Below are 9,269 nucleotides of genomic sequence, written 5' to 3'. Positions count from 1 at the left end.
TCTAATAGGTTTATGACCAAATAGCTTCTGAGTTTTTTTTCCCCACCATTCCAATCAACCTTAGCTGATGGTAAACCTGCTAAACATCAGCACAATAGCATCGTCATTGTGAGTATGTTAGGATGCTGATGTTTGCCTTTAGTTCAAAACAGCAATATGCGCAGCTTCACATTCTTTCGGTAGGTAGTGGATATGCAGCGGTGGGTTGATAAACACGGCCACATCAGCGACCTTGATTTTTTAATATAGCCTGTTTACTTTCAACAAGGACACACGATAAGGTTAACACGTTGTACACAAAGTTTTGATTGAGTTGTCTACTTTCTTATCAAGAAAGCTCTGAACTCACTAATCACTAACATTATGTAATTTGTATGCTCTATTTTTACAATGTGCACAAAAAAAGCAACACACTGTACATATCTCACAAAAGCAGTCAAACACCAAATTCACAGAACATCTTTTATTTTAGGCTACTGACCGAGGATCTGTTTCACAGAGCAAAGACAAACTGTAGAAACAAAAAAAAAAAAAAAGGGTGACAGTTCTTTTAGATTCCTCTTCAATACCACACAATATTATAAAATATACATTATGTACATTTGCTCACAGCAGGGTGGAGGCGTTCCTCACTTACACTTCACACAGACGTCGTACACTATGCGAGGAGGAGGATAGACTTTAAGTGAAGTTAAACGGGTAAGAGAACGTGCTGGACACTGGGAACAACAATGTGCAGTTAATGTGCGGTATAAAATTGAAACAGTGTTGGTCGCGGAATAATACTCCAGTGGCTCGATAAACAGATGCGGACAGCAGAGAAGAGGAGGTAAGTTTAAAGGGTATCTGTATCAAAATAAGCCAGCACATCACACCGCGATGCACACAGTGCAAAAATAACCAGGATATTTATCTCATGGTACAGTAGAGCAGAGCTGGTTGATCCAGTGAGACTTAAATGTAGTGACCGAGACTTGAAAATACTGTAACTGTGTAAAAAAACTGGATGATTTAATTATGCAATGAACTAGTTTGTGTGCTGGTAGGATGTCTGAGGAGGCACCCGGGGGAGAGACGGACACCACCATCCAGCCAGAAACAAAGAAATGTAACAAGTGAACTCTGTGCCCATGGTATGGACAGTTTTGGTTTCCTTGAATGTAGTGCTGTGAATGTGATTTATTTCCCCCATTAGTTTAGCCCATCTTGTTTTTATTTTGTTCTTATCTCATTTTTTTGTTCACCTTTATCATCAAACAGGGATAGATCCTTGGGTAACAGGCAAAAAGCACAAATTTGACAAAAACATACGTTCAACATTCACGCAATGATTACTTTGCAATCTTTCCTGAAAAAAACACATGCGTCTGCCTTGTTACATGTAAATCTGCAGCGCCTCCTCCTACCTCTCACTTCCCCCTCCCGCTCTGGCCAATCAGCTCTGACTGGTGAGAGAGCGTTGCTTTGTCTCCAGACACGTATCTAAGGTCAGTTTTAGCATTTCCCCACAATTTGGAGGGGGAGCCATGAATGGAGAGTATGATTCAGCTAATGCAATGAGGGGGGGGACACATGTCGACATACAGTATGTTAATTGGATTGTACATCTTTGCCTGAGGGCAAGGCCTTAGTCTCTCCTGAGCATTGTGGGATAAGGGGCACTGGGGTGTGTGTGTGTGTGTGTGTGTGTGTGTGTGTGTGTGTGTGTGTGTGTGTGTGTGTGTGTGTGTGTGTGTGTGTGTGTGTGTGTGTATGCGTATGCTAAAATCACAGTTAACTGTCCCCCTCCTCCCTACGTTCACTGTCCTTCCTCCTCACGCAGGAATTGGAAGACAGATGAGAAGTCCTTGTTAGCGTAACCGCGGGAGCACATGACTCGGAAGATCTGGTGGGCGAGGGAGCCCAGAGGGACGGGCGTCTTCGTGTTGGTGGCAGTGTTTTGAGCTAAACCGAGATCCTAGAGACGGAAAGAAAGAGAGGCTGAGTGCGTGATAGGTGGACTCACATGATGATCTTGTCTTCTTGATGGAATGGCCGATAGGTGATTGTAAGAAAGCACATATTTACCCTACATCAGATAAGCTGAATGTGCGTGACTATGTATGCGGAGCACACAATGAAAGTGATTTAACTGACACAGAGATGCACTAAATGATACACAGACTGACCCTCGCTGACAAGCTAATGCAGTGACAGTAAAATCAAGTGGCACACAATAAGTCACAGATGGAGCAATGAAGAGGGGAGCAGATTCCACACCAAGACAAAAGAACAGTCAGAAGTGGAACAAAGCAAATGACACGGCATAGAAACTAAATGAAGAGAAGAACACGAGAGAGTAGCAGCTGAAATGCTTAGTCAATTATTTGATTAGTCAATGGAAAACCTATTGATGAATGGTTTAACCATTTCAATCATTTAGCAGGCAAAAATGTATGCAAATGTTGGCTGGTTCCAGCTTCTCAACTTTGAGGATCTCTTGTTTTTTCTTCAATGTAAATTGAATATTTGTGTGTTTTGGACTGTTAGTTGGACAAGAGACATACGAAAATCAAGTCACTTTGGACTCTGGGAGCATGTTGTGTGTATTATTTTCCAGCAGTTATAGACCAAACAAATCCCTGAGCAACATTTCTCCTCTCACATACAGCCCCTCCGGAGATGTTTAGGAAAACGTTCGGTGCACGAGCGGAGTCAATGATGATAGAGAAAAAAAAGCGTGACAGAAAGACAGAAGGTAGCAAGTCTTGTACCTTTGCCATTAGTGTAGTTCCAAAGCCGCCCTGGTAGTTGTTGGCAGAGGGGACTCCATCCATGACTCCAGGGACCGGGTTGTAAGTGTCGCTGGACCAGCAACGACCAGACGACATGTTGAGGATCTTTGCCAGCAGCTTTGGGTCCAAACCAAGTCTGGGACAAGAGGGTGGGGGGTTGGGGGGGGGGGGGGGGGGGGGGGGGGGGGGCAGAGATCAGTATCTTGTTTGGAAATGTAATCTGGGAGATCCATAGGTAAAAATGATCAAACAGGGTAATCAGACCCTCGAAAAAAAAGACATCTTGTGAAGATCAGAGTTTAAGCCCTTCTTGGTGTAAAAGTCCAATTCAAATTTTTCCTGAACACAATCACACTGTAAAATTACTGACTCGTGTCTAGAAAAGATAGAAAAAGAGGGAAAGAAGATGGTTATGTAATTGATGACCACATTATTATATTCCCCTTTTTACCTGTTAGGCTAAGTGAAGACATGTAGAAGTGAAAAAAGGAGGGGGGAACATGAACGCCAATTATAGGTTACATTTTCACCACATGGTGAACGAGGAACACGGAGAAAGATGGGTGTGGGGGTGCCGGGTGATTGTCGTGACCCCCATTGAACCTTATTCCCGGCTGCGACCATTCCTCAGTGTTAATGGCTGAAGGCTTTGTAATGCTGGCTAATGCAGTATTGATGTTTACCAGCACATCTATCCTTCATCATCCCTTTTTTCATGAAAAAAGAAAGAAAGTGGAGGAGGAGGAGAAGTGGTTAAGCAGCACAGGGGAGCCATAAACCTCGCTGTCGCGTAGAGAAGAAGCACCCTCTCACTTCAGCTGCCCCATTTTGCGGCAACCTACTTTAATATGCAAGAGGACGAATCTCAAGGCTATGATGTGAAGAAACCCCCCCCCAAAAAAGGGAGGCAAAGAGAGCACAGACAGAGAGAAGTAGGGAGAGAAACAAAGTGCTAAGCATTAGAACAGGGAGGGAGCCACTGCTGCGTCATTGTCAGTAGTTCAATCTGCCTGCGTAGTGCAGCGTTTGTGTGTGAACATTTTAAAGGCCAGTGTGAAGCTGACCACATCAGGCCCTGGCTGCCTCGCTCCATCGTTTCTTACAGGCCTGTAACTCTATTCTGCTCTCAATATGACTGTTAAACCATCATAGGTCCTTAAGGCCAGCAGCCCCCACCCCTCCCTACACCTGGCTCTCAATCTGCCAGTACCACCACAGTTTTTATTAGAAGTCTACTAACTAATTAAGAATGGGAATTGCATTTTACTCTCCCTCCATGTCGCCTCTCTTCCTTTTTCCTCTCTCCTCTCTCTATATGCCTCCAGTGCCATGAGTGACACTGCGTGTCTGTGTGAAGGTGTGTGCGCGTGTGTCTGTTTGTATACATGTGTTTTAACTCACAGGTTTAATTTAATGGCAGCCTCGCTCCTGATGGCTTTTTTTTTTTTAGGTATATGTCCGAAAGCATCCCTCGCCATCCTGCTTCTCCTCTCCTCTTCCTCCCCCCCGTCTTCTCCGCTGACACCTCCCTGTCTGAGGACTCTGGAGGACATATGTTTGACATCGCACCCAACCCCCCACCCCCCATCCCCATTTCCACGCACGCGCACGCACACACGCAGCCCCTCCCAGTGTTCTGGGTCAGCAGCTCAAAAGGTTACTGGCTGAGCTACAATAAAGCGCGTCCGAGCGCTCAGATCGTTTGTTATAGCGACCAGAGACGCTGACGGGGAGCTGTTGTCCTCTGTTAACGATAAATCAATGAAGTTCCCCTCCTGCTCCCCTCACGTACACACACACACACAGCCAGACACACACAGACACACACACACGTACACACAGCCGTGGTTATTAGCTGACACAGTGGTGGTGTTCTTCGCCTGCGGTAATTTGCGTGGAGAAGAGGACATGTCACGCTTTAACAGGATTGACATGGATAAACACACACAGACACGAACAGTAAAACAAACGTGTTGCTGTGCACGATGCCACTGTAGATGAAATGACTGCGAGAGCGATGGAAATGAAAGGGGAGGGTATTTATGCGTTTATGTGCTGGGAGCACGAGCAGGTGGTGTTCATTTGCAGCGCTGATATTAACTGTCTTTTCATGGCAATTAGCTCCTCATCCTGGTCTGATGCCACGAGAGAAGAAGCCCAGCCCATTCCCCATTTATTATTACATTAAAGAGCTAACGAGCACATATACACACACACACGAGCATTTACTATCCCATTTATAGAGGCAACAAGCACATTTATCACCCAACTTTAATCTTCATCGGAGCATATGCTCACAATTCATTTGAGCTATGGAGAGAGGAGGAGGAGGTGTCTGTTGTGGCAAACCTATTTCTGTCTCGCAACACAAAGGATCGTGTCTTGTTATACCCTTTGATTCGCCCGTCGTCCTCCCCATGAAACAAATAAAGGCGCAAATGTGCGTGTGTGCCCACTTGTGCATCAATGACGGCATGTTTGTGCGCATGAATGAGTGCAGGTACACAGGTGTGCGAGGTGAACCGTGAGCTGTAAAAGGCTCATATCCTGTCCCGAGCCAGTCGTCTCTCTCCTCGTCTTCCTTTCCTTTTATCTTCAAGTGTATCATTAAAATCGCTACTGCCGCGCTATGCTGCAGCTTCTCAACCCCCCTCTCCTCTCTCAATGACTGGTTGGCTGCATGCAGAAATTATGACAGGCAGAGAAGAGATGAGGGGATTAAAAGAAAAGAGAAAAATGATATGGTAAGGCAAATAAAGATGGGGAGGGCGGGGGGTTGAAAGGGAGGGAAGAGAGGAAAAGCAGAAAGACAGGGTGTGTATGTGTGTGTGTGTGTGTGTGTTTCGGAGTGTGTGCATGTGTGTGTGTGCGTGCACTCATAATTGTCATGCATGGCCATTCCTTGCACTAAGAGAACGTCACGCTCTGCTGGAGACGGCCCGAGCTTCCATCTGAGATCAACAAATTAGCTTCACGGACAGAACTGTGTATGAGAGTGGGTGCGTTTGTGTGTGTGTGTGTGTGTGTGTGTGTGTGTGTTTGTGTCTGTCTGCATGTACAGGTAAGGACACACAAACACACACACACGCACGCACAATTTGAAGAAAGGGCAGCTCTATCAGGCCCAAGTCCAGCATGATAAAATGTTATTGCTGTTTCCCTGTAAATTGGCTGTGAGTGCTCCGTCTCCTTTGTGTCGGACTGTGTCGTGTGTGTGCTTGTGTGTGTGTTCCAGCACACATAGCACCAACGAGAGCGTCCTCTCTGCATAAGAGGCCGCAATGCAGCATGGGAGATTTAAGGGTGTGGGCTCTCTCCCGATGACAGTCTTCGTCAAACCCTCTAATAAAGCCCCAGAGGTCAACTAGTAAGAAGAGGGAGAAACATTGTGCACATGCACACTCACACGATAAGGACTGAATATGGGTCAGGAGATATGAAAAAATAATTCACATTCAAAGTGAAGGGATGCAGTAGTTGTGTATTATCTTTTTTATGCAAAACATTATAATAATTTGCACTGTGAGTAGAAGTTGTTGTAGTTTGGTAGAAAACTGCTGTCTTCAGTGTCTCTGGATGTAAATGTGTATGTCTAAGTGTGTTTGTGTGTGTGTGTGTGTGTGTGTGTGTGTGTGTGTGTGTGTGTGCGCGCATCAGTGTGACAGTGTGGCAATGTGTAAATCTGTGTTGCTCCCTTAATGACTCCATATTTCAGAGGCCTAGTGTTGGGATTTATGTGCAACTGCTCATGCCAATTTTCCTCCTCTGTCTCAGCACAGATAAATCAGCTGCACTAACACAGCTGCACTGTGCGAGGAGCACTGCACGTACAAGCATGCGGACGCGGGCGGGCACGCACACGCACACACACACACACACACACACACACACACACACACACACACACACACACACACACACACACACACAAAATGGGTGCACGTGCCATTTAAGCTGCAAAGCCCATAAAACACATGTAGTAACACAGTGGACAGAGGAAATGGTCTATTATTGACATGGGATATGTATGAACAGAGTAGAGAATAAATTAACACCTCCAAATGTAAAAAACTAATCTGATGAGCCTGGTAATTTCATTAATGTGAGGAATAACTGACGTGTAGACCATAATGTAGAAAAGCTAATTTCATTTAAAAATACTACCAAAATACTACGAAACTTTGACCATCTGCATGGTAAACTAAGACCCAAATGGTGTTCACATGCTGCATTTGAATAATAATTATTACTACCGCCACAGAGGTTATGTGATGCTTTGTTTTTTAGCAGGAGTAGTAAAAGATGAACGGATTTGCATGAAAATCAAAGATGAATTTTTCGGCCATGGTAACAGGAGGGATCCAGGTGAAACAGCATGTAGGAGGGGGATTGCTCAGCCTTGGCGGAGGTCTGCGCTCTGCAAGTGCTCTTGTATATGCATTATTACAAAAATGGTTTAAACTCCCCCCACAGTCATTTTGAATCCTTAGATGATTTTGAGCCACATCGGACAGTGACTTCATATCCCATCATCCTCAGCCTCAAGAGCCAATGAGGCTTTGTGCGAGGACAAGGCATGATGAAAGATGGGATTTCTAGGCGGCGTTCAGTGACAGGGGTGTGACAGGATACTAGTGAGAGCTCAATCAGCAGATGTAAATCAGAGTCTGTGGCTCTGCCCCCTCATCCATCTCTCTCCAGCACAGGCGGCATCCGACTCTGGGATGGACTGACCCCTCTGCACTTCCATAAACTGCGCATGCACACACACACTTCTAAACCTGTATTGGAAGTAGTAAATTACTGTCACACTTACGGCCATTTCACTGGTATAGTAATTTATTTTATAGCGGCGGCTATATCTTAGGGCATGTTCATAGTTGTATCCATGCGTGGCTAAAATGTGGACGCCTCAATTGTGCCTCTTAGAGTTCATTGTGCTTTAACTCCTCATACTAACCAAATGTTTGCAAACAAGTTTCGACACAGGAGGAGATGTCCACTTCTCCACTTCCTTCAAAAAGGAAAATGAAGCCCAGTGGACCGTCTGGCTCAAACCCCCGCCACACCCACGTTTAAAGGCCCACTCACAGTTATCCCCTCTGTCAGATTTTTCTATCTGTGCTCTCCACGACTAACACTTTTTCATCTCTGTTTTTTGCTCCTTTAGCATAACAGGTTGGAGGCAGCTTAGCAAAACATTGATTGACAATACCTAATGCCGAGGTTCATGGTCTCCGCGGTCCCAATCATCCCAATGGCCAGCAGCATGTTGTTGCAGATCTTTGCTGCCTATAGGGAGGATTGAACATGAAAAAAAGGAAAGATCACTTTGTGTGAATATGAACGAGGTTTGCAAAACCCCAGATAATGTAATGAAAGAGTGTAAATACTTTTTAAACCACGTCAGCGTGAATGAGAAATGATCCAGCTTTGAAAAAAAAGAATATGCACAAACAGAACTGGGACATTTTGCATGGACCTCTCAGGATTAGTGAGGTAAAATATTTAGGGTTGTGGTGTAATATTCATGATTCTCAGCAGTAGAGCCTTATGTCAATCATATTTCAACCAGTACTCAAAGATGTCTGTGTGCATGTTCAGCTACATTATGATTAACGACAGAAACAGGCAGGTTTGATAATCTCCCTGAAGAGAAAACACTTTGTTGTGTGTGTGTGTGATTTTAAATGAGTTGATTCATGCTTATGTTTTGCACTTTTACACTTCATTCCTGAGGAGTTCGTCAGTATGGATATTTATCATATGTATGGATAAAATATAACTCATGATGTCTGTGTGTAAGTTTGAATGAAAAAAAATAGTTATAGTAGGATATTTGTGTCTAAGTGACTGAAATGAGTTAAATACTTTGTATGTGAGGAAAGACTGTTTAAAACGAGGGATTGCTTGGATGTGTGTGTGTGTTAGCACGTGTTTTTTTATGTGTGTATCTTTACCTGCCCAGTGCCAACCTGTCCACAGTAGACAACATTGGCTCCCATGCAGGTGAGCAGCTCCTGTGCAGCGTTGTATTCCTCCTCCACTCCACCTACCATGAAGGTTAGTTTGGCCAGGCTGGCAGCCCCGACACCTAAACAAACACACACACACACACACACACACACACACACACACACACACACACACACACACACACACACACACACACACACACACACACACACACACACACACACACACACACACACACACACACACACACTTGTTAAAAGAGCTGAGGTGAACACATATGCGACAGCATATGCATTTGACATATTGATCCAAAGTAGCCGAACCCAGACCTGTAGACCTGCAACAGCATGTTTATATTAAGTTGGAATAGCGAGTTACATTTTTACAAAGCTTTGAATAGGTGCAGTTGAATAATACTGTAACTGAGCAGGGGGGGTTAAGTAGGTATATGTCCAATATGGATTTGCCACACAAAAGAACATAATATATCAACCATTTGACGGTTTCAACATGAACAAC

General features: G+C 44.6%; 1 protein-coding gene across 2 annotated transcripts in view; it reads right to left on the bottom strand.

Annotated features, from left to right (window-relative positions):
• Nucleotides 1-448: 448 nt before the first annotated feature.
• Nucleotides 449-9,269, bottom strand: part of hibadha (3-hydroxyisobutyrate dehydrogenase a) — a 23,837-nt gene continuing 15,016 nt past the window's right edge. For both annotated transcript variants that reach the window (XM_035620338.2, XM_035620339.2), the window contains exons 5-8: nucleotides 8,735-8,868; nucleotides 7,990-8,066; nucleotides 2,754-2,910; nucleotides 449-1,957 (exon numbers count right to left, since the gene is read on the bottom strand). In XM_035620338.2, coding sequence (XP_035476231.1) covers nucleotides 1,799-1,957; nucleotides 2,754-2,910; nucleotides 7,990-8,066; nucleotides 8,735-8,868 — 527 coding nt within the window. In that variant the 3' untranslated portion in view covers nucleotides 449-1,798. The remainder of the gene's footprint in view (nucleotides 1,958-2,753; nucleotides 2,911-7,989; nucleotides 8,067-8,734; nucleotides 8,869-9,269) is intronic.

The sequence above is a fragment of the Scophthalmus maximus genome, chromosome 22 (genome assembly GCF_022379125.1).
Source record: "Scophthalmus maximus strain ysfricsl-2021 chromosome 22, ASM2237912v1, whole genome shotgun sequence".
NCBI classification, from domain to species: Eukaryota; Metazoa; Chordata; class Actinopteri; order Pleuronectiformes; family Scophthalmidae; genus Scophthalmus; species Scophthalmus maximus.
The sequence above is the reverse complement of the archived record's forward strand: the minus strand, read 5'-3'. Positions and strand labels throughout refer to the sequence as shown.